This window comes from Pectinophora gossypiella, chromosome 10 (assembly GCF_024362695.1).
Source record: "Pectinophora gossypiella chromosome 10, ilPecGoss1.1, whole genome shotgun sequence".
NCBI lineage: Eukaryota > Metazoa > Arthropoda > Insecta > Lepidoptera > Gelechiidae > Pectinophora > Pectinophora gossypiella.
The window spans coordinates 14,651,379-14,676,542 of NC_065413.1; the positions used below are offsets into that span (position 1 = coordinate 14,651,379).

A 25,164-nucleotide genomic window follows, 5' to 3' on the forward strand; every position below is an offset into this window, starting at 1 on the left:
AAGTTTGTTGTTTCATTAAAAAAAAACTGTATTAGTTTTTTCTATTTTTCTTTATTTTCTTTATTAAATACAAACATATCATATTTCCTAAATGACAGTGAAAACCGCATTAAAATTCGTTCAGTGGTTCAGAAGAAATAAGCGCACGAAAAATCGCGCACACAGACAGACATAAGTGACTGCATTAAAAAATTAAATGACTGAGTAAGAGGCTTAAATAAAAAGTAATTATAGATAATTTAATCATAGGTAATGCTTTTTGCTGGCTCCGACCTCAAAAAAAATTCTAGGCCCCTAACCAATTTTGATTTCTTTTTATGAGTACATAAGTATTAATATTGAAGTAAAATAATATATTATTTCAAAATTTTAAGTGGTTTTTAGAAGTTTATATTTAATTACTTTTTATTTAATATTTTTTACTAAGGGACTACTACCAGTGATACACAATTTCAGACAGTCCCTCAATATTTGTAAAACGTGGCGAAAACAACCGATTTTTAAGGCCAATATCATGTGTGAATTTTATGTAGCTCCAATAATATTATATACATACGTATCGAATTGATAACTCCCTTTTTTGAAATCGGTAAAAAGGCTTTTACTAAAAAATGATAATAAAGACTCCAGTCCCAAAAAGCCTACTACTTTAAAAAAAGCTATAGGCTTTTTAAAAGCCTACTACATTAAAAAGGCTATAGGCTTTTTTAAAGCCTACTACTTTAAAAATGGCTAAAAGTTTTTTAAAATGACGAAGCTTTTAAAGCCCTATTTTACTGGTCTAGTCCCAAAAAGGACTCGGTAGGCTGAAATTTAGGGCTAAAAGCCTAAAGTCCTTTGCAGCACTAGCTTGTACAGAATAGACAGCCCGCTGCAGTAGCTGTTACACCGTCAGTCCCTGACATAAGACCTCTAAAATGGAAACGAGCTTACACAATTTTATCTCCTGTCGACTATACACAACAAAGTCATTTACTAACACATATGAGTCAATGGTTACTTGAAATAAAGATTTTATTTATTTTATTTATTTATACATCATCAGTTCATTTGCCTGAAGAAATATCTTGTCTAGCTGCACGCCAGCAGTTGAGCTCTCTAAGAATTTTTCAATTGCTTTCGACAGATGACGTCATACAGATAGATAGAATACTTTACTTAAAAAAGGGCCACAAAAACCATCCACGTATAGTATGCTATGTGGTAGTTAGAATGGTAGGTATACACGCAATTAATTGTCCCTTAAAATATTCTATCTACAAAAAATAAAAAATAAAATTTTTAGTAAAATATAACTAAACTAGCTAGCTACTGGCATCAGTCCATGGGACAAAGATGAGGTGGTGAGACAGACGAAAATGCAGATGCTCCTGTTAGAGATGTTTTGACTGATACTTAAAAGAACGAAGTTTTTGGAATGCGACTACTTTGCAGCCATCAAGAAAGAAAAGGAGATTACAAGTGGAGACAAATGATAGTAATGAAAATGAGAAAGCTGCTTTAGATTTAAATATAGATGGAAATCACGAATCAGATGAAAATAACCAGAATGGAGAAACTTTCACAAGAGAAAGATGCGTCGTTTCTAGGCTGAGGGAAGAAAATGATCCAAGTGATATAGAAATAAACGCTGGCCCTTCGAAATGAAAATTATATCGTTCAAGAAGAGTCTGATAATGACAGCGATGTTACAAGATGTGAAGGTCCTGAAATTGGTGACTATGTGCTAGCACGATTCTCTTCTTCGAAAGGAAAGAAAATGTATAGATACGTTTGCGTGAAGATGTCTGCGAAGAAAGGAAAATTGTTATGAAAGGTCTGAAGTCTTACCGAAAAAATAGGTGATTGTTTAAGATTGTGGACGACTTTCGACGCCGGAACCGCACCGGCGCCGGACCGCAATTATATGTATACGAATGAAAATTGCTCATGGGCCGGACTGCCGCCGCGCCGCGGCCGCGTCGGCGCCGGACCGCCAGAGCGCCGCCATTTTGTAGACATTACACGATGCTCAGTGACAGGTCGCCCGCGCAGATGTTCACACGTGTGTCATCAGGCATTTTATTAACATGGAAGAGTTCGATTATGACTTACTGATTAATTTAGTGCAGGAAAGGGAGGTATTATGGGATAAGACAAGTGAATCTTATAAAGATAAAAGAAAAAATATAAAAGCATGGCAAGAGATTTGTGTAATTTTAAATGAGAAAGAAACATTGTCCGATAAAGAAAAAAACATTTCACAAATATTAAACCACACAAATTACTCCACCACCAGATGGTTGTCGCTTATTGAGGTAGTAAATAGGCTTCTGGAACAATTACCAGCTATAAAATTGTATTTTCAAGCTGCAGTTCATGTAGATAGATTACTTTCTGCGCAATCAATTCTCTCGAAGGCTCTCGAACCGACAACTGAATTGTACCTGGAGTTTTTGAAATTTGCATTACCTATATTTACCGATCTCAATAAAGAAATGCAATCCGAGACTCCGAAATTATATTTACTATACGACAAAATATTGACTGCATACACAACGATCTTGGAATGCTTTGTACAAGCTGAATATTTGAATCTCACTGAACAAGAAAAAAAAGAAGCACAAAATATTTTACACGCAAAAGAAACTAAAATATTAAACCTTGACTTCTCGAGTGAGCAGAAACATTTACCGATGCAACATATATACGTTGGTGGAATGGTGACAAATTTGATCAGAAAAAAGACAGAAATAGGAGAACTAGAGGAAGAACAGCTGAAAAATTTCTACTTAAAGTGTAAGGAGTTTTATATCGAAGCTGCAAAACAGATATTAAAAAGGTTTCCTTTTGACGACAAAGACAATTCCCTTCCATTGCAGATTTACATTATTTCTTCCCAAAGATTTGTCCAAATAATATAACGGAACTGGATAGAGAATGGCAAATGTTAAGAAATGTCGATTTTTCTTTCGACCAAAACAAAACTCCCGATATTATCGACTTTTGGAAACATGTACAAGAATTAAGAAATGGAGACGAATCTCAAACATTCCTTACATTGTGTGAATTGGTAAAGAAGCTTTTGTGCCTACCACATAGCAGCGCCGCCATGGAAAGGTTATTTTCTGCTATAAATATTATGAAAACCAAATTACGCAATAGAATATCGACTACAACTATTAAAGGAGTATTACACACTAAATCCGAAATAACTGATTGCTATTCATTCGAAGCCACAGAAAAGCACATGAAGAAATTCAACAAAAACATGTATGATTTTAAAAATAAAAATGAGTGTGAAAATATTGAAGATGAGGCAATTGAAAATGAAACTGAAAAATAATTTTACTTTGATTTTTGTTTTATGTTGCTGTGATTATAAATATATCAATTGATGTGAGTTCTAGTAACTAAGAAAGTTGTTTATTATTTAATTATATGAGCAAAATTATGAAATCTGCCTTTTTTTCTTTACCTACCGCTTTCTACTGTTTTTTTTTTTAGGCGAGTTGTGGTTTTTTAGTTTTTTGAGGTTGGCAACACTGGGGACAATCACTACTTCACAGAAACAAATTTTAGTAAATAGTTGTTTTTATTTGAACCAGCAAAACCCCACAGAACACAGCGTGCGGTTTATAGTCCCGTACAGATATGATGGGTATGACCATGTACCAATCTTTGATGACATAACATCACCAAGAAGTTGTCAGATGGAAAGTTCCTCCAGTCGTTGACAAATTAAGTGCATTGTATATTTGTCTTTCTCGCGTTAAAGATTGTTTTGGACGTTATCATAAAAAATAAGTACCTACTTATTTTTTTCATAAAGTAGCCATAACAACCTTGTTCCAAAGTAGCCATAACAACCTTGTTATGGCTACTTTGGAATTAAAAGATGCATATTCCTTAGTCAAAATTCACCCTGAGACTGGAAAATAATCCGCTATCAGCAGTCGTCGAACAGGGCCTTTCTGTAACCCCCAGAACTTTTATAAAACTTATGAGAGAAGTCATAACTTACCTAAGGTCACGTGGTTTCACTTCAGTTATGTATCTTGATGATATTTTATGTATAGGAACATCTTACTCCGAGTGTTAAAACAATGTTAGAGAAACCATCCGCTTACTGCAATGCCTGGGGTTTTTAATCAACTTGGAAAAAAGTTCCCTCCAACCAAGACAAACCTGTCGTTTCCTAGGTTTTATTTATGATTCTAAGGATATGTCTATTTTGTTACCGGACGAAAAACGCAACAATATAGCACACTTAATACAAAAATATATATCGTTTGTTTGTTATTGATTGTAGTCGTCAACAAGAAACATTGAAAGGTTCTATTGATGTTAGAATGGAATTAGAAGCCGAGCAAGAAATACTAGATAAGACTGCAGCTTATTGTCTCATATTGAACGATAGTATTTTTAAATACAAACCATCAAAAAGTAACATCGTTAGAAAAATATCCATCAAAAGTATTATAGTTTAAGTTATTTTGATAGCAATAAAAAAAAGAAAATTAATGAGAATGTCCAAAGTTTAAAATTTAAGTTAATGAATCCCCAGAAAACATTTAAGGCCTCCTACGCACTGGCGACCATGGTCGTCGCGACCTGGCCGCGGCGGCCAGTGAATTCTGGACTTTTATAGCAATCGCTATATAGCCCCTACGCACTTAGCGGCCAGCGACCAGCGGCCACCGTTGGCCGCGGCGTCCAATTTGATGCCACGCGACCAGCGACCAATCGTGGCTGTCGAGAACATCACTTCTGTATTAAAATTCATCAGTGCTACCGCATCGGCCGCGGCGACCAGACGTGTAGCTAGCTACAGAGTGATTATTTTACAATGGCCAATTTCGACACGGAAAGGTTCATAATTGAAGTTGAAAATAGAAGAGGTTTATGGGATTTAGAATCAAATGATTACTCCAATAAAGATGTTAAGCGGCAGTTGTGGCTTGAACTGGTCGATATATTTGGCGGTGAATCCATGGAAGATAAAGAAAAGGCAGAACTTGGTTAGTATTTTATTTTATTATGCCTAAGTAAATTAATAATGCGATGAACTACAATAAACGCAGCAGGTGCTGTAGTAGCATTCGACACGTATATGTGACATGAGTGTTTTTTTTTAAAGTTGTTCCGTTCATTCAAAATCTAAGAAATTTTAGCAAATAGGTAATTGTCAAAAGTATAACTATTTTATTTCTACCATTTTTCGCTTTGCACATGAGTTTTGACAATTATTTGCTAAAATTTCCCAGGTTTTCGTAATGATTGGAATAACTTTTTAAAAAGATTACTCATACCGCATGTGCATTCGACGCCATTTTGTTTACGGCGCGCAATGGCGGCTCGCGGCGAGCAAGTGCCTCAACGCACAAACTGAGCAGCCGTCGTAGGTACGCACCCATATATTTACAAATTGTGCCAGGGCAAGCGACCATCGGTACTGAAGTAGTTTGCGAATATATCTCGATATTCGGTTGATGTTCTATTTGCTCTATTAGGTAAACATGCAGGTATTTCTAATAAAGCCTCTGGTACAGTTAACGTCCTTGAAATCATATCCGTCTCTTTCTCGCACAAAATTATGAAGCACACATAGAGCTTTTATAATCACAACTGCAAATTCTTTCTTGACGTTTAGGGGTCGGTGAAGAATCTGCCATTTATTGGCTAATATTCCAAATGTACATTCAATATAGCGGCGGGCACGGGATAGTCGATAATTAAAATTAGTCTTTACATTATTCAAGTTTCTCCCAGCATATGGTCGCATCATATGTTCCGATAGTGAAAACGCCTCATCACCCACTAAAACGAACGGCATTGATTGGCCATTTTCTTTGATGGGGTTATTGCTCGGAATATCGAGATCATTATTTAAAAGCCTATGATAAAATACAGAGTCTTTGTAAATTGACGAATCACTGCATTTGCCGTATGCTCCAATATCTACGTAAAGAAATTTATAATTTACATCACATATTGCAAGTAACACGATTGAAAAATAATTCTTGTAATTGTAATAAAGAGATCCCGAATGTTGTAACTCTAATGTGCTTGCCGTCGATGGCTCCGATGCAATTAGGAAATTGGGCGTATTTTTGAAAACCTTCAGCCGTTTGAATCCACTTATCTCTGGTCAATTGTGGCATCACAATTGGTTTTAATATCTCCCATATTGCTTCACAAACATCAAATACTATTTCCGATACTGTAGGAAGCCCTATACGGTATTCATGACTTATATGAGATAAAGAACACCCAGTAGCCAAATACCTGAAAATAAAATTCACATTAATAAACATAATATTAGTTTTGTAATATGTAATACATTTATTTATTGATTTACAGGCATTACTCTCCAAAAAAGATGGAAAAACCTTAGAGACTGTTTCACAAGAGAGCTGCGCCGTCTTAAAGATGTCAAAAGTGGTTCTGCTGCAAAACGTAAATCACAATACACCTATTTCAACCAATTACTGTTTTTGAAATCAGTGCTGGACACAAACGCAACAGAAAATAGTCTCGAAGAGGCAAGTCAAGAAAATAAAAGTGCAAGATCTTTTTTTTTTTTTATTATTGAATACAACGAAAAATTAACAAAACAATAAAATAACACCGCTAAACCCCTCACGGGTTTGTCTCGGCGCTATAATCCGCTTACAATTACTTAGTGCAATAACATAATTATAAAACAATAAATAGAAAAAAATATATATATATTATTTAAAACAAAAAAAACTTCTGATCTTGAGACTCAACAGTCTGCATCAAAGTCGCTTAGAACAAAAAGGAAGAAAAAAATACCAAACGAAGAATCCGATACAGACCCTCTAATTTCAGTTCTGCATAAGACCATAGCGACTACACAGAATGATTCAAATTGTGACAGACTGTTTCTTTTATCCCTCCTCGAAAGATTTCAAACAATCCCTGCTGCAATGAAGACCAAAGCGAAAATGGAAATCATGGAAATTATAGAAAAATACCAACCGAACTGTACACCTACAACAGCGCGCATAAACTATTCAAGTAATTTCAATACTCTTAACGACCAAGAATATGACCCTAATCGACCGAGTTATTCAGGTTATTCTACTACCAACAGGATATCAGATGATTCAAATTACAGCGATAATCATACTCATTATTCAGATATTTCTCAAAATTCAGAAATGATAGACCTATTTCCCAATTTGAATGATTAATTGTTCACAATTGCCATTTTTTAAGTTATGAAAATACAAATAATTTGATTATCTACTTCAGTTTTTTAATATTTAAAAACATGTTATAAGCAAGCCCTTTTCCTCTCCTTTTCAAAGTCGTAAAATAGAATACTACTGAACAATAGTTCATAAATTTTTTAAAGTGGCAAAACCTTGGTCAATGAATTTTACAGGTTGTTGTGAAAAACACAACAGTGGTGGTTTAGGGCGATTCAGAAACGAGTCTTGTATAATTCAAATTTACAAAAAAATCCATTTAGCAGTTTAAGTAAAAAAAAGGCCCTATCACATTATTTTTATTTTTCCTGTACACAATACTCCATTCCGAAACATTCTGTATTTAAAAAAGAAAAAGCTTACCTTATTGTTATTACTAATTTTTCTTCTGCTGGAATGCATTTCCGATAGTTGTTACCAGTTCCAGTAATTTTTGGTTTTATTGTATCCAGTAACAGGTTAAAAGTATTCGTTGACATTCTCATGTAATTAAAGAATCTCTTCTCATACATTTTTAAATCCAAAAAATAAGTATAATATAATCCTTTAGTCTTTCTCTCGCAAAGTAATGGATGCACCCAAAACTGTCTTTTACGTGAAATCTTCCGTTTTCGTTTTCGTAGTAAATACACAAGCACAGTTAGCGTGATTATCTTCTGCACGTCCATCTTGACACACCCTTGGAAGTCGACTGCAAATTTTTCGGCCGTCCACATGTCGCGCTTGCCTACGCAACGGCGACCATGGCCGCGGCGGCCTGGCCGCGTCTATGGTCGCCAGTGCGTAGGAGGCCTAAAGAGATATATTTGACATTTCCCGTACGTGGTCATAGCTTTTTGCCCGCTGATCGTGTCTTCGGCAGAGTAGAAAAGGAGGTTAAAACCATGACGGTAATTACACAAAAGGAAGAATATCAAACGATTTATAAGAGACATGGGGATTTTTATTACTGGGAAAAGATTGGCGCTTGAAGGATGTCAAATCTTTGGACACGTATTATAAAAAACTCAAGGGAATGAGGGACTTAAAACGTATTCATTTGAAGAAATATAATGTTATTCAGGGACGAGGGAAAAGGAGACAAACTAAAACTCTTTATGATGTGAGAACCTTCCGCAATTTCGTTAACGAGACTGATGAGGAAAAAAAAAACACTTTAGTATCTTAAAAACACGAAAGACAGACAATTTGGTGACGACTGGGAGAAAGATGAAACTTTTTCTTGGTACAAAAAAAATATTGTGTGAAAATTCCACTGAAGCTGTTGATACAGACGCAGATGTTGCTGACAACAATGAACAACATGATCATGATTCTACTTGCGATTGTCTGGAACCATGATAGTGTAAGTTTTTCATTTAACTTAAATACCAATAAAAGTGAGAGTTAATTAAAGTATGATGTGATTTTGAATAACGTTGTTTGATTGGAAACGACCTAATCTCACTTAAGAAACACTAATACATGTCCAGCCGCATTTCATCAAGCTCTTATAATTCTACCAGCCTTCTATCAAATACCGGTATATCCTACAGTATTTTATCAAAAAACGATATATCCTACAATGTTTTATCAAAAACCGATATATCCAGTTGGCTTAGTCAATAACCGATATATCCATTTATTTTATTTTAATAACTGTACAGGTACCATGGTCACAAAATGTAGAATTTAGGCTTCCAAACAGTGATGCTAACACCTATAAATTGATAAATTTCGTTTAACTCTAAATTACAAAACCATGAACTTGGCCATATTTTTACATTTTCTCACAAAAGACTCAAATGTGATTTATCGGTTTTTGTTCTGACGCTCCTCTGTGTGATAGTTTTCGTCAGATCTCAAAAAGGGTATTGATGGATATGTAGGCTACCTATATCCATGTCCTTGTAAATGAAACCATGCAAAATGTGCGAGCGCCGACGGACGTCAGTCGTTCCCTCTTCGCCCGTCGCAACACATGTGCCACAGGCACAACTAATTATCGATTAACGTACATGTAACCAATTCTGTTAAGTTATGTGTTGACAACATATCCGAACTTTCGTGAACTGAACTCTCTCGTTTCACTGATCTCCCTCCTTCTGAAAGGAGATATTAATTGGTGTGATAAACTAATAATACTAAATACAAAGACGTACAACTGGTGACCCGTGTAGTGAAATTAATCAGTTCAAAAAACATTAGGGGACGGCTCAATTTCAGTGTTGCGGCGGGCATATATAAACACAGTAGGTCCGTGACTATACCTACCTACTGATCTTAATTCGCGAGTTTTTCAATTCGTGAACATTACAATGGCGGAAGACGCGAAATCGGAACTCGAGACGCAAGACATAGTGTTAATTACGGTGACAGCGAGGATTCCCGAGTTTTGGACCGACCAGCCTGCACTTTGGTTCATTCAGTTCGAAGCCGCTGTGGCTCCGCAAAAAGCTTCCGACACAGCTAAGTATCAGCTTCTTATTGCCAAGCTCGGCAAGCAAGTGATCCAGCAGATCTCAAAAATACTGGAAAGTCCGCCAGAGACCGGCAAGTATGAAGTCGTCAAGGAGCGATTACTACATATTTACGAAGAATCTGAGACGAACCGCCTACAGAAACTCATAGGCGACATGCAGCTGGGTGAGCAGAAGCCTTCACAACTCTGGCGACGAATGACTACCCTCGCAGGTAGTCGGATGGCAAAGGAGACACTTCTAGTATTGTGGCAGAATCATCTACCGGTTGCCGTGCGTACCGTGTTAGCAGCTACGTCATTGACAGACGCGGAAAAGCTAGCGGAAGTAGCCAACAAGGTCATGGAAACGAGCAGACCACTAGAAGTAGCAGCTGTAACACCATCGAGCAACTCCAGCAGTTTAGCCGACGCGGTAGCCAAACTGTCTTTAGAAGTACCGGAGATTAGGAAGTGGAGACACAGAGAAAAATCCACCCTTTTCTATTGCATGTATTAAGTAGCTTATCTTCTACGCAGATGGGACTGCGCAAGAAGCAGTCGCCGGAGGCGTAGGTGGTGATGGTGTAGCTGTAGACGGTACTACTGGAGTTACGAGTGCTGAAGCTGGAGGTGGAGGTGGTGATGGCACAGCTGCTATTCGGGACCATGGACGTATTTTTACTGATGATGTTGGAATTGCTGCTGCTCCTGAACTTAATGGTGGTGGTGCGTCGCGACACGGGCCATCTTTTAGACCGCCACCGAATAGTTGTCGAAGTTCGCGGTTTTCGGGAGTTGCTGGAGTATGCATTCCCGGGTTATATAATACCATCCCGAAAATATTTTGCAAACAACTTGCTGCTGTCAATATATAAGCAAACCAAGGCCGAAACACTGGAACGACTCCATCTGGAAGCTCCATCAGTGTGCCTTACGGTACGATATGTGGTCATCCTCAGCAAACAATTCGTTTCTGGCCGTAACTGGTGCTTCAGCGCGAATACTCACTTCATATACATAACTCATCACGCAGCAGTGAATGTAAATAGACAGTTTGGTTATCCATAGTTGTGTTTTAGAGTTTCAATTTCAAGTGTGAAATTCTTCTTCGTACTGGTGTAGCAGCGGATTTCAGGCATTACTTTACGACTTGGCTAGTATAGACGGCCTATACATAATGGAAAAGAAAACTAAATTAAATTCGAATGAAAGAAAAGAGGGAATTCAAGGTAAGTTGATTGAGAAATGCTACTCAAGCAAGTATCATTACGTTGACTCTGTCAGCTGTAAGTCCATATGCGTAGTAGATACGAACTATGAACTGAGGCAACGTGAGGAATTGTTAGAATGTATAGAATGGAGGGATGATTTAAAGAAAGGCTGTGTCAAAAATTATGACTCTCTTGTATTAGTCAGAGGCGAAGGGAGTATGATACTCATTCATCGAACATGCATTGCCATTTTTCAACTGCTTTAAGAAAGTAGTTAAACAAAAACTTTACAAAAAAGGTTATTATAAAGTTAGTGATTATTTAGAAGATATGAATGCATGGGATTAACTGTCTGAGAACTGATATTAGGCAGCTAAATTACTCAATTGTATATCAATATTTTATGTTTATTTTTATTTTTTTTTAAAGAATGTCTAGGGCCCTGTGCCGAGGTTTTTCTTGCAGCTTCTTTTCCCCGGCTATACAGGTTGTGAGAAGCTGCAGTAGTTTTAGGCGGATGAGACGTTCGTTATGTAAAAATTGACGATTCAAAGTGTAACTATGTTACCTACTGAATAAAGATATTTTTGAATTTGAATTTGAATTCTCGAGAAAGATCAAAAGACTTGCATTTTGAGAGAGATTTATTTTGGCAGCAGAATCGGTCGTGTCAAAGAAATAGCAGACGCATATAACATTACCACTAAGGTATCATTAGCGGTAAGTGACAATGGCGCTAATTAAAACGCGCCATTATTACTGATTTAGACTGGAAATACTTCCCATGCTACGCACACAGCCTGAATCTGGCTGTTAAACGCGTAATTGAAAAACCAGAATTGCAAGCAATTATTCGTAAATTATGCGGTATTTCAAAAAAAGTGCGGTGCTTGCAACACGTCTCCACCCAGTGGAATTCCACTTTTTTACATGCTTGAACGCTTATCGCACTCATCAACCTGAGTATGACGACACTCACGCCAGACGAGTGGAAAATATGTGAAGGCCTGTGTTACATACTCAAACCATGTGAAGAGGTGACAAAAGAAATCAGCAGCCAGCGGTATGTAACGGGGAGTCTCGTGATACCCTCGTCGGTTGTGATAAGGAGCGCTTGATGTCGGTAATTCAAGATTTGAAAGAAAGAAAGAAAGTATTTTGCGGATTATCTTGTACCTGGTACAGCAAACACGACTGTGAAGCTAGGTTCTATGCAGATTCAATTGAATGATGAGACGCCGGTCGTATACAGGCCTAATAAAATATCCCACGACGGAAAACTGCGTGTTAGGGAGATCGTGAAGGATTTACTTGATATATATTTGGCGAATCCCGAGTCGGAGTATTCGAGTTCAATGTTGCTGGTGAAGAAACGGGATGGAAGTGACAGGATGTGTGTAGATTTCCGGGCGTTACGGTTTGACCAACGCTCCTGTCGTTTACCAGCGAATAATATCTAACACCTTACGATCTTTTATTGACTCCGGCAAAGCTCTTGCATACATCGATGATGTATTGATCCCTAGCGAGACAGTCGAGGAAGGTCTTCAAGTTCTTCGCGAAATACTTTCAGACGCTGACCACTGCAGGATTTTCAATCAACTTGAAAAAGTGTAAGTTCCTTAGCAGTGAGGTTGAGTATTTAGGCAGGACGATCAGTAATGGTCAGGTGAGGCCGAGACAACGCAAAGTGGAGGCCCTGGTCAATGCTCGTGTACCCACAAACGTAAAAGAGATGAGACAGTTTTTTGGGTCTTGCGGGTTATTTCCGCAGGTACATACCTGGATACTCCCTTAAATCGGCGTGTATCGCAAACATAACCCGAAAAGGTGTTGTGTTCCAGTGGGGCCAACGTCCGGTCGTTTACTTTAGTAAGGTCACACAGGGTGCAGAGCCACGATACCACTCATACGAGTTGGAAACGTTGGCTGTGGTCAATGTGGCTTTGCAATATTTCCGAGCATATCTTATTGGCATGCGCTTTAAAGTAGTAACCGTTTTTTTTTGCGTTGAAACTGCTACTCAAGTCGTGCTCGAGCCACACTTGATTTGATAGCTCAAAATATTGCTTCTTCTTGAGTGCCGAGTTTGGTTTATTAATATGAACGTATTTGACAACTCTCAGCTGAGAGGAGTGTGACATTAGTGACTGAAGTCCAATTTATTAATACGAGTGTGGATTGAAAAAAAGTCGGCCTGACATAGATCTACTCAAATCTAAAAAATATAACTACCCGCATTATTTAGCTTCATTCAGTCTCGTTGACTGTGCGCAGTTGGAAAGGTGTGCGATTATTGTGATAGTGCAGTTATAGTGATTTAAAAAAATAATTAGTCAAGCAATCCGACACGATTTCTGCAAATGGAGCAAGTTGAGCAGCGTGCTGTGATTAAGTACCTCCATAAAAAGGGGTTATCATATATATAAAAAAGGTCATCCATGAAGACATGGTCAGTACGTTAGGGGACTCCGTTCTGTCATATTCTTTAATAAAAAATGGGTAGCTGAATTTAAGCGTGGTAGAGTGAGCGTGAAAGACGAACCCCGCTCTGGAAGGCCTTCAACCTCCACCACTGAGGAAAATATTAGAAAAGTACTAGATTTAATTATGGGAGACCGTAGATTAAAAATTAGGGAGATGGCTGCCATAATAGGCATCTCCTACGAGCGGTGGACGCACATTTCGACTGTAAGGAAGAATTCTTTTTATTCAACGGTCTAAAGGCAATGGAGGTGGCAAAAGTGTATTGAACTTGATGGTGATTACGTGGAAAAATAAAAATATAATTAATCTCGTACGTGTTTATTTTCCTGGTGAGGCCGAGTACTTTTCAATCCACCCTCGTAATATTGATTTTAGATTTGTGATGGAGACTGCCGGATCCTCAGTTGCAATGCCAATTATCCAGGTTTGGTCCATGACCAATTTATTTTCAATAACTCCGGAATAAAAGATGTGGTGAGGAGGCTACATACCAATAGAATTGGTGACTATTTTCTATTACAATAGTACAAGGGAAACAGATAATGGTACGAGGGAGAAGGAAAATAGTACACAGAAAGAGGACATAAGTTCTAAGAAAAAGGAAATAAAAACAGATACAACCAAAATATTAGGACTTACCTGGAATCACCACGATGACTACTTCAAGTACTCTGTGCACTTACCATCGACAGCCGGACCTGTAACCAAAAGATCTATAATATCAGATATTGCGAAACTCTTTGACCCACTTGGTTGGCTAGCTCCCAGTGTGGTATTAGCCAAAATATTAATTCAAAAACTCTGGCTTACGGGTATCAGATGGGACGATGAAGTACCTCACACGTTAGTTCATGAGTGGCAAACTTATCGCAATGAGTTATGTCAACTTGTGAAAGTTCGCATACCGAGATGGCTTGGTATGAAACAAGACGACATAGTCGTTGAGTTGCATGGCTTCAGCGATGCTTCGAAGGTGGCTTATGCGGCAGTACTCTATGTTCGTACAGTAGATCAAGCGGGTGAAGTTAATGTGGCTTTATTGGTAGCAAGAACGAAGGTTGTGCCTATTAAACAGATCAGTGTACCACGTTTAGAGCTGTGTGGTGCATTGTTGCTGGCTCGCATGTTGAGTGAAGTAGCGCAAATAATGCGCATCGAGAAAGATAAAGTCCGTGCTTGGACAAACTCCACAGTCGCACAGTGGTCCCATTTAGAAAATTTGTGGACATAGGACCGAAAGTCGGAATTTCGACCTGATTTGTTTTTTATAAGATAGCTCTTGACTAGACTAACAACTTTTATTCAGTAGAAAATCTCTAGGATTGATAGTTTTCGAGAAAAAAAATATTGTTTATTTTTTTGTATGGAACAAAATACATTTTTTTTTCTAGAGTTGGGCTCATTTGGCGCGGGTTTCGCGTTCATAGGGTGTTAGACCAATATGTTCTGTACCAAAAACTAATTTTACCTTCTGCCGCCACCTGCCGCCCCGCGAATAAAGAGTGATTGAAAATCTCGAAATTAATTGCCGATATTTCGTAAACTACTTGCCTTAGCTGAATTATTTTTATGGGTTTGCTATGTATTACATTTTAGACAACTACTAAGTTCGTAAAAAGCAGCAAAAATAATAAAATTGAAACTTTTATTTTTTTTAATATGATAGCTGACGAGTTTCAGAAACTAAGGGAAATAGATGCAAATCGGTAAAGTATATCCTTAAACCTTTCAAAAGGTTAGTCAAAACAACAAAAACACGCATACTTATGCATGCACCCTTTGAAGATAAACAAACAAATGAGTCATCATTATACTTTGCTCCGATTGGCTGTATTAGCTCAGGTAGCTCGGGCGCCGGGCGTACCGTCACGTAATGAGGTTCTAATCATGTGTATTAATATCACACACCTAATTGTTTGACCCCATTCTGTTCTTGAACCTTAACTGTGAAAGGATATAGAAGTTACTATTTGCAATGGCTGGTTTTGGAAGTTATTTAGATTTTTTCCTTATTTTAAGGGAAAGTGATGATTTAAAAGATTACGATCTTTTACTAAATAAAATAGTGTCAAAGATACCAAACGAAATATCTGAAGGTGATCGTTTAAAAATTCGGGAATTTTCCCGAGAATTCACGAAGCGTTTAACTAAAAAGTGGATTGAAGCAAACAGGTATGAAAAAACATTTATGAATCGGGAAGGAAATCGCAAGTGGTTGGGATCAACAATTAAATGGCCAATGTGTGACACATGTGACCTAAATGCTATTATGGCTATTCCTGGGGAAACACCTGATGAAGACACGGAGAATACGACTGCTGAGTTACCGATCGAATCTGTCAGCACTACAGACGCATCGACTTCGACTAGACAAGAGAAAAGGGTGCCATTTACAGATTTAAGTAACAAGCAAAAGAAAAGACGGTCGAGCTCCTTTGTGGCTGAAAATACCGAAGAAGAACTTCAGTATTATTATATATCAAAGTTAAAGGAAAATGGGAAATCGGCTTTGGCAAAAATTATAGAGCATCTTAGCAATCACACTGATTCATTGGAAGAAGTATCAAAGTTAATATTTAAAAAAGCGGATAACCAAAAGCCCTTTTGTGAAGATAAATCTTTAGCGCTCAGCACATCGCTTGATCTATCAAAATGGAAATATCTGGTGCTAAGGAAGCTTCTTTTGGATGAAGGCTCTACTTCGCTGCCATCTTACCAGAAGCTTCTTGAGGCTAAAAAACGGTGTTACCCATCTGAAGAACACGTGGAAGTGACAGAAACAGGTGCTCGCATCAGGTAATTATCAAATGTTTTATTTAGAAGCAATTGCTATTCAGTATCTGAGTCCAATCAATGTTTTTTATTTTATTACAATCAATATTTTATCAATCTTTATGTTTTTACTTTGTAGGTTACAAGGACTATTGGACCACACAATCAAAAGGATTATGCAAGACATGGGACCTATCAGAGCTTCTTCGGAGCTAAAATTGACATGGAAGTGGGGCCTTGATGGATCATCTTCTCAGAGCCAATATAAACAGAAATCATCGAATCTCGAATTTGATGATTCGGCTCTTGTGATGACAAGCATAGTGCCTCTGCGATTGGTTGACTCTGCAGGGATGACTATCTGGGAAAACCCAAATCCTTCGTCTACGTTTTATTGCAGACCTGTGAAGTTCACGTTTATTTCCGAAACTGCCTCAATTATAAAGACAGAGCACTTAGAAATGGAGCGCGAAATTTCAGAATTGGTACCAACGCAGTGTGGTTCTGTGGACATCGTTCATGAACTGCATATGACGATGATAGATGGGAAAGTGGCAAATGTCATCGCTGACGTCCCTTCGGCAGCAACGTGTCCCATTTGTCTGGCAAAACCAAGCGAGATGAACAATTTGGGACTTTTAGCCATGAAACCTATTCGCGATGATTTGTGCCGCTACGGAATTTCGTCGCTACATATGAAAATAAGATCTATGGAGTGTCTACTTCATATATCTTATAATATGGATTTTCAACGCTGGAGTGCACGAGGGGAGCACAAAGCATTGAAAGAGGCGAAGAAAAATGCCACGCAGCAAGAGTTTCGTGAAGAGACGGGACTCCTTATAGATATTGTTAAACAGGTACTTATTTTGTTTCTTTATTGACAAAGACCTTAAACATTTTGAAATTAAATTTTTCATGTTTCAAATAATTTTATATTTTCTTGCAGGGTTTTGGAACAACAAATGACGGAAATACTGCAAGGCGCTTCTTCCAAGACTACAAAAGATCATCCAGAATAACCGGGATTGATGAAAATTTAATTCTACGGTTTGCTGTTATTTTACAAGTAATAGCTTCAGAAAAGAAGATCAATATTGAGAAGTTCAGAAGCTATTGCAAAGAAACGGCAGAATTATTTGTACATTTGTATCCATGGTACTATATGCCAGCAAGTGTATATAAACTGCTGCTGCATGGAGCAGAAATATGCAGTCACTTTGGACTTCTACCAATTGGTATGTTAGATAGTTTTAGTAATTTTAATGTACTATAATCTATTTACTATTTCGCGCTTAATTAAATATGCATTATTTTTACAGGAACCTTATCAGAAGAAGCCTCGGAAGCTCGCAACAAAGATTTCAGAAATGTGAGAGAAAAACACACGAGGAAAAAAGGAAGAATCGTTGCAAACGAGGACATTCTCTACGGACTTTTAATAAGTTCAGACCCGCACATTTCCCGAATAAGGCCGAAATTTTCAAAGGAAACTCATCAGTCATTATATGATGATGCTGTTAATTTGCTTCATTTTGAGGACCCTGACTTTGAAGAAGAGGAATGCTCTCAAGCAGAACCTGAAGACATTTCTGATCCACTGGAATAAAAAATCGATGGCTAGATAAAATCCAGCTCCCAGTTACAAACAGTCCTTTTCAGGGCTACAATACATCTTTATGTTTCAAACGACATCATGTACCTACTTTTCAATAGTGCGTTGGAAGTTACATCATTAGGTGCGGTCACAATACGTCCAAGCTACCTGAGCTAATACAGCCAATCGGAGCAAAGTATAATGATGACTCATTTGTTTGTTTATCTTCAAAGGGTGCATGCATAAGTATGCGTGTTTTTGTTGTTTTGACTAACCTTTTGAAAGATTTAAGGATATACTTTACCGATTTGCATCTTATAATACTATTTCCCTTAGTTTCTGAAACTCGTCAACTATCATATTAAAAAAAATAAAAGTTTCAATTTTATTATTTTTGCTGCTTTTTACGAACTTAGTAGTTGTCTAAAATGTAATACATAGCAAACCCATAAAAATAATTCAGCTAAGGCAAGTAGTTTACGAAATATCGGCAATTAATTTCGAGATTTTCAATCACTTTATTCGCGGGGCGGCAGGTGGCGGCAGAAGGTAAAATTAGTTTTTGGTACAGAACATATTGGTCTAACACAACAAATGCGCCCAACTCTAGAAAAAAAAAATGTATTTTGTTCCATACAAAAAAATAAACAATATTTTTTTTCTCGAAAACTATCAATCCTAGAGATTTTCTACTGAATAAAAGTTGTTAGTCTAGTCAAGAGCTATCTTATAAAAAACAAATCAGGTCGAAATTCCGACTTTCGGTCCTATGTCCACAAATTTTCAAAATGGGACCACTGTGAGTCGTCTTAGCCTGGCTGAACAGTCATCCCAGCAAATGGAAGACCTTAAAGTCACCGTACTTACCAGTGAAAGGTTTAATTTGTATTTGAGGCAGATTGAGCTTGGCAGCCGTGACAGACGACTTTGACGGCGTGTTAGACTTCTCGGTACGCATAGCCGTACCAGAGAGCAAAGACAGTTGGCTGCTCAGGGAACTAAGGGCCGAGTAATACTTGTCCTCCATGGACTCCACATCCTCCTTGTCGTCATCACTAAGTTGTATTATTTCCACATTAAACTGCTCGTACTCCTTGAAAGAAGTCTCAAGCCGCGACTTGCGAATGTTTAAGGTGTCCATAGTCGCCTTGTTGAATTGTTATTGTCTCACATGCAACAAATATGGTAGTAACGTCATGAGGTAGCTGAAAACAGAGAAGAGTTGACGGAGTGTTCCACTGCCAGTGGAACACTGATGGCTATTATAGCTTTAGAACGCCAGAACACGGATCTACGCGAGACACAATATCAAATCTGTTGTCTGGTACCTCGGCAGATGAGAGGTTAATTACTAAACGGCCCACGCACGCCTTCCAAAAGTCCGGGACTCCATAGGCCCGAGATATGAAAATGACATACAAATAATAATAATTTTATTCATGTACAATAGTTACAACTTTTGACATCGCATTTCATTAATATGTAGTGAACATTAAAGCTGTGTTAAGTGTGCCATTGCATTGTATATAGTTAGTAGCTATTTATGTCCATAGAGATGTTGTTAAACTATAAGCTTATATCATTTTATATTATCATATCGTTAAATAGATAAAAAGATAACTGTATGTATATTTTAATGTTATTATTAAGTTTATTCTATACCTACTTACTAATATGTAGTAAGCCTCCCCGCATGGGTGACTTGCTAGAGGCCATTTACCATTTGTGGTGTAGATCTTTTTGGACCGAAGGCAGAGGCCTAAACGCTACGGCGTTATCTTTACTTCTATGACAGTGCGGGCTATACATCTTGATATCGTGCCAAGTTTAACTACGGATTCCCTCATCATGGCTTTGCAGAGAATGGCCAATGGGATGAATGGGCAATCTACGCGGAGCTAGTGCAGAGCTAAAAAGAGCTTATAAAGAGATGGATCACGATAAAATAGTTTCCGAATCCCTCAATAAGGGACTGAACTGGAATTTTATACCTCCCGGCAGCCCACATATGGGGGGTGCATGGGAAAGGCTCATTTGGAGCGTGAAAACCACCTTAGGGGTGATATTGAAAGAGAGAGCGCCCCAAGAAGAAACACTCGCAACGCTAATGTGCGAAGTAGAAGCGATTGTGAACAGTCGGCCGTTAACATTTGGGATGTAAGGCTAGATGGTGTGGGTCGCTTGCCATTCTGGCAGAAGGCTCAACAAAGGTGCAAATTACCAAATTGCAAGCATAGTAAAATCGAGGATTACAGGATCTCTTAATAAACTATTACAAGAATTTAATACAAATATCCATGAGTTCAAAAAACATCACTACAACATGATATGTCAACAAAAACAGTATCAAAATGCTATAGCCAACTTGAGAGAAAATGAAGCTCTAGTAGTTTGCGATTTTTCCGAAAACTACTCTAGTAAATAGCCGGTTGAAGTGCAATCGAGACACTTTTCAAATACACAAATCAGTTTGCATACCGGAATGATATGTTGGAAAAATAAGGCTAAGTCCTTTTCTACTTTGTCCAACAATACTTCGCATCAACCTGTAGGTAAATGGCCGCATCTGACTCCAATTTTAGAAGAAATAAAGAAAGAGTCTCCCGAAGTCGATGTTTCATTTCTTTTCGGATGGACCAAGCTTCCAATACAGACAGAAAGCCAACTTCTTTTTGCATGCACATGTTACAGCAAAATTTAATTTTAAATATTCAACATGGTTATAAATACTTCGAGGCGGGCCACGGAAAGAGTGTTGCAGATGGGATGGGATAGGTGGTTGCGTTCAAAGAACTCGACGGAAACGTGTGCTATGACAGTGACATCATAAACGCCGAAGATGCCCTTGATTCGTTGAAAAATAGCAATATAAGGGGATACAAGTGCGTGTTATTCCATTATTATTAGTTAATAAACCGTACTCATTAAAATTGATGCAATTTTTTAATTCTAACACCTAAAACACCATCCATGTAACCTTACCTTTATAATTATGTTACTGTCAGTTTTGTTACCTTTTCTTCAATTAATCCATTTTATTTGTTATTTGTAGCAGTTGCGATGGCTGCCGTTCAAGGAACGGGATTCGAACTGCTGGAACACCCACCCTATTCTCCAGATCTAGCTCCCAGTGACTTCTACCTCTTTCCTCGGCTCAAAGAACACCTACGTCGTGAAAAATTTGAAGACGATAGCGCAGTGATGGCTGCTGTTGACGCGTTTTTAGCGTCAAGACAAATTTTATTTTTAAAAGGAATCTTGGAATCTCATATCCCTATTTTAAACGCGGTAAGAACCCGTTATTATGTGTTTTAATTAGGAATCATGTGTTTAGAAAAAAGATGGACTAAATGTATTAACTTATTAGGAGACTATGTTAAAAAATAAAATATTTTTTTCGCTTTCATCACCGTGTTTTATTTTCATTATCATTATTTTTGGATTACCCCTCGTATTAGACGCTATTTAGGGTGGGCGAGTAATTTTAAGAACATCTTAATCAATATAGAATTGATGTTTAAATACCAAAATACAGTGTCATAGAGAGAGTCGTATTGTGGGCTGCTGCGGAAGAACGTCTTCGGAATTTCGAGCGAATTGGTCGCTGGATACTTCGAGAAAATAGCCTGCCTATGCTTCTGACAGGTAGACCTATTTTTAAACATTATGGGTGGCTTGCGTAAACATGTTTAAAGACCCACTAAACATGTTTAAAGACCCTTACGCAAGCCACCCTATATCTTACAAGTGGCTCAATGCTCACAGAGGAAAAAGTTACTGAACCTACTAGAAGCGTATTTTCATAATTTCATACTTAGCTATTTTGTTTTGTTTCAGAGAGTAGCTTCATTGATAATTTTAGATTATCAAAAGATGACTTTCGGACTGCGTCATGATTTAGGACCATATTTGAAGGTGGTCCAACGGTCTACAGCTGTGCAACCCAAGATTAAGATAGGTTATTATCTTAGTTATACATTGCGAAATATTACCTTATATTTCGTATCCCTTAATCAAACATTGGGAAATTATTTCCCACTTCCTCCTAATTCACAAAGTATTTTTTATTTTTTTAACGGCATCACCCAGGAATGCCATCTATGGAAATTTAAAATCTTGGTAATATTTAAAATTTGAAAAAATGGCTACATTTATTTAATGGCGGCCAAATGTCAAGGAGAAAGTCAGAGGTCACGATTGTTTTGCCAAAAAACCAGTTCTCGTTAGTGTTTTGAGCTTACCAGATTTGGTAAGTGCATATAGTGAATACTATTACGAGTAATGTAGCTCTGTGCGCCAAAACCTGCTTTAAAGCTTTTCATACTGCTCCGTCTTCTGAAGAATAAATTTAATAGTTATAATAATAAGTATGATGATTGCAATTATAATAATTCCGCCTTTTTTGTATGAATACTTCTTACTTTCTCATTATAATATTAAATAAGTAAATAAATAATAAACATCTTTTATTTTGGGTTGCATGTTACATACTTTAAGTTACTTACAAAAAAAAAAAACAAGCAAAGCAGGGGGGAACTACTAGTAAAAGTAAAAGTCCGTAACCTATTTTGCTATGCAGTAATGGATAATGGGAAATTATTTCCCACCGCACAAAACCCTTTCCCCACCCCTATCCATTTTTTTATTTTTTTCTGAATCTACGCACCCAACTTACCTAAAAACCAATCTTAGTTTTCATTTATCTCATAAAAAAGTATTCCATTTGATTAAGGGTTTATACTACAACATTAAATTACGCATTACATAATATATTGTGATGCATCTTTTGGGGGTGCTGGCCATGATAGCCATATTTGGAACAGCAGCCCTCTGAAAAGTAAAATGGAGCATCTCTATTCCCTGGACAACTCATACTAGCTTTTGGGAGACTGGTTATGCCCAACACCATTGGATAATAACACCAATCCTGCATGCTACTCCAAATTCCCCTGAAGAATACTACACTACTATGCAGTAATGGATAATGGGAAATTATTTCCCACCGTACAAAACCCTTTCCCCACCCCTATCCACTTTTTTATTTTTTTCTGAATCTACGCACCCAACTTACCTAAAAACCATTCTTAGTTTTCATTTATCTCATAAAAAACTATTCCATTTGATTAAGGGTTTATACTACAACATTAAATTACGCATTACATACATTGTGATGCATCTTTTGGGGGTGCTGGCCATGATAGCCATATTTGGAACAGCAGCCCTCTGAAAAGTAAAATGAAACATCTCTATTCCCTGGACAACTCATACTGGCTTTTGGGAGACTGGTTATGCCCAACACCATTGGATGATGACACCAATCCTGCATGCTACTCCAAATTCCCCTGAAGAATACTACACGAGACGCCAAATGCGCACCCGGAATGTCGTGGAACGATGTTGTGGAATTTTGAAGTCCCGTTTTCGCTGTCTTTTGGCACACTGAGTTATGCTTAACGCCCCTATAAAGGCTAGTTTTTTTGTAATGTTTGTGCGGTACTGCATTACTTAATTAATAATCCATCATTTCCTATTGAGAATGATGAGGTAGAACGGGACAACAGACGCCAGCCTCCTCGTGATGCAGTGTCAAGAGACAATTCTGATGGAGGTACGACAAATGTGGTCCAAAGATTGTGGAGAAATAGAACACTTAGTCTTAATTATTTTTATTCTAGAACTTTTTACCTCTAATTTACACTCACTGCCTACCCCGCCAGGGATGTAGCATGAAGACATTATACCTCCTTGATCAGTATATTTTTACTCCATAGTCATGAAGAACCGTTAAGAACCACCGGACTAGACTATTGTCTAATAATTTTTGACTATTTGCATTAACTTTGTTTTAAAATCCCGAGTTGGAGTTAGCTGAGCTATAGTTCCTCAATTTACCCCACGACTCAAACAACTGAAGTAATGAATGTTTTATTTTTTGTTAGGATGCGGACATACAAGAGGTTCTTACATTTTAAAAAATGCTGCAAAGGCTGTCAATGATGAAGGAAAATGCCGCCGCTAAATAATTTGGTATGAAAAGAATTTGGATTCATCCATGGGGTATGCAACACCAAGGCAAGTATTTTCTCCTGCACTAGGTAATAAAATGAAACTGAACAACTTTCCCCAAGGAACATAGGTCGAAATACGAAAAACAATTTTGGACCTCACCTACAAAATGGATCAGCTGATATCTCATTTTGTATATGGCAGATCATTTTTTTTTTCGTATTTCGACCTATGTTCCTTGGGGTTGTTCAGTTCCATGAGTAGAACACGTGGTTTGAATTAAGTTAATACTTTTTCTAATACCCTGTATAGATTGTAAATAAAAATAGGCTTGGGTACCTTTATCGCCAAAGAGAATACATTATTTTAAAAATGTTTCACATAGTCACACACAATTAGTGTATATGTGTATAATTAATACTATAAACTTTCTTACGATGGACTTCGTATTTTCGATAAGTACATGCCATTTACCACCTGTTTTCGTAACAGATTCTTCAATCATGTAATGAAAAACCCTTGACGTCATCCGGAGTAATAACCCAAGAACCAACCGAGGGTACTTATATCATCATGAATAATTCAGTTAACATTGTGACAACTCCTATTACTCAAAATCTATCTGACATGATTACGGACAAGTTGAACACTGTACTTGAAAACCAAAAAAATATGATAGAAATTCTAAAAAGATTTGCACAGACTTGGAAATGGAAACTAAAATTGAACAGACCATCACAAGAGTTCTAAACCGTCATCACCTAAATCAAAATATATCTTCTTTGGCTGAAGCTAGCACAGTGGAGACAACTACATTTAAATTGAAACCTATAAACAGTATTGAAGAACTCGGAAGAATTTGAATTATTAGTATCTGATCCCATTGAAAAACGAAAACTTCTTGTGCACTACATCAGATGGACTTAGAATAACTTGCGCATATAAACTGATTGATGTTTTATGCACTCGAGAGTTTCTCCTTTACATAGGAATTTTACATTTACATTGTAAATGTTCTTGGTCAGATGAGAGAAGTACGCAAGAATCTTTTATTTAGCGAAGTATTGACCGCCCAATTACAAGTGAAAGCCAATACATTGAGAAAAAAATCAAAAATGTGTTAGCGGGACTATGGTAAGGCAATACAAATTGTTTCATAAGGCTATGAGTTTTTTGCCAAAAGAGAAAACCAGTACTATTCTCAAATCTGACGCCAAATTCGTGAGGTTGTTTTGAATAAAGAATTTCGCGAAAAATTCAAAGATTTCTTAAGAGATGATGTCAGTAGGATGTGTCCAGCCAAGAGATTTCGTAAATAAAAACGGCATTAACGGCCGATCACGTGCCTAGTACGTGTCAGGTTAATTGCCTTAGGACTTTCAATACTTGCAAGAGTTTGTAGCGGTTCAAGATCGACAAGATGTTGAAGCTGAC

General features: G+C 37.4%; 3 protein-coding genes across 3 annotated transcripts; all 3 read left to right on the forward strand.

Moving 5' to 3' along the window:
- Window positions 1-1,158: 1,158 nt before the first annotated feature.
- Window positions 1,159-6,852, forward strand: LOC126370433 (uncharacterized). Its single transcript, XM_050015269.1, has 4 exons — window positions 1,159-2,894; window positions 4,814-5,000; window positions 6,343-6,524; window positions 6,835-6,852. The coding sequence occupies exons 1-4, from the start codon at window positions 2,070-2,072 to the stop codon at window positions 6,850-6,852; spliced, it is 1,212 nt and encodes a 403-aa protein (XP_049871226.1). The 5' UTR covers window positions 1,159-2,069.
- Window positions 6,853-9,514: 2,662 nt separating this feature from the next.
- LOC126370434 (uncharacterized) lies at window positions 9,515-10,321 on the forward strand. Its single transcript, XM_050015270.1, has one exon. The coding sequence runs from the start codon at window positions 9,515-9,517 to the stop codon at window positions 10,172-10,174; it is 660 nt and encodes a 219-aa protein (XP_049871227.1). The 3' UTR covers window positions 10,175-10,321.
- A 4,273-nt stretch (window positions 10,322-14,594) lies between these two features.
- LOC126370435 (uncharacterized) lies at window positions 14,595-17,736 on the forward strand. Its single transcript, XM_050015271.1, has 4 exons — window positions 14,595-16,151; window positions 16,267-16,987; window positions 17,077-17,365; window positions 17,450-17,736. Exons 1-4 carry the CDS (start codon window positions 15,331-15,333, stop codon window positions 17,734-17,736), a joined length of 2,118 nt encoding a protein of 705 aa, XP_049871228.1. The 5' UTR covers window positions 14,595-15,330.
- The last annotated feature ends 7,428 nt before the right edge of the window (window positions 17,737-25,164 follow it).

Bases quoted from the DNA above. Each gene is read 5' to 3' on its own strand.
- LOC126370433 (XM_050015269.1), top strand. From the start codon at position 2,070: ATGGAAGAGTTCGATTATGACTTACTGATTAATTTAGTGCAGGAAAGG. The intron at 2,895-4,813 runs ATAATATAACGG...AGCTAGCTACAG, and splicing joins CTTCCCAAAGATTTGTCCAA to AGTGATTATTTTACAATGGC. The intron at 5,001-6,342 runs GTTAGTATTTTA...ATTGATTTACAG, and splicing joins TAAAGAAAAGGCAGAACTTG to GCATTACTCTCCAAAAAAGA.
- LOC126370434 (XM_050015270.1), top strand. From the start codon at position 9,515: ATGGCGGAAGACGCGAAATCGGAACTCGAGACGCAAGACATAGTGTTA.
- LOC126370435 (XM_050015271.1), top strand. From the start codon at position 15,331: ATGGCTGGTTTTGGAAGTTATTTAGATTTTTTCCTTATTTTAAGGGAA. The intron at 16,988-17,076 runs GTACTTATTTTG...ATTTTCTTGCAG, and splicing joins TTATAGATATTGTTAAACAG to GGTTTTGGAACAACAAATGA. The intron at 17,366-17,449 runs GTATGTTAGATA...TTATTTTTACAG, and splicing joins CTTTGGACTTCTACCAATTG to GAACCTTATCAGAAGAAGCC.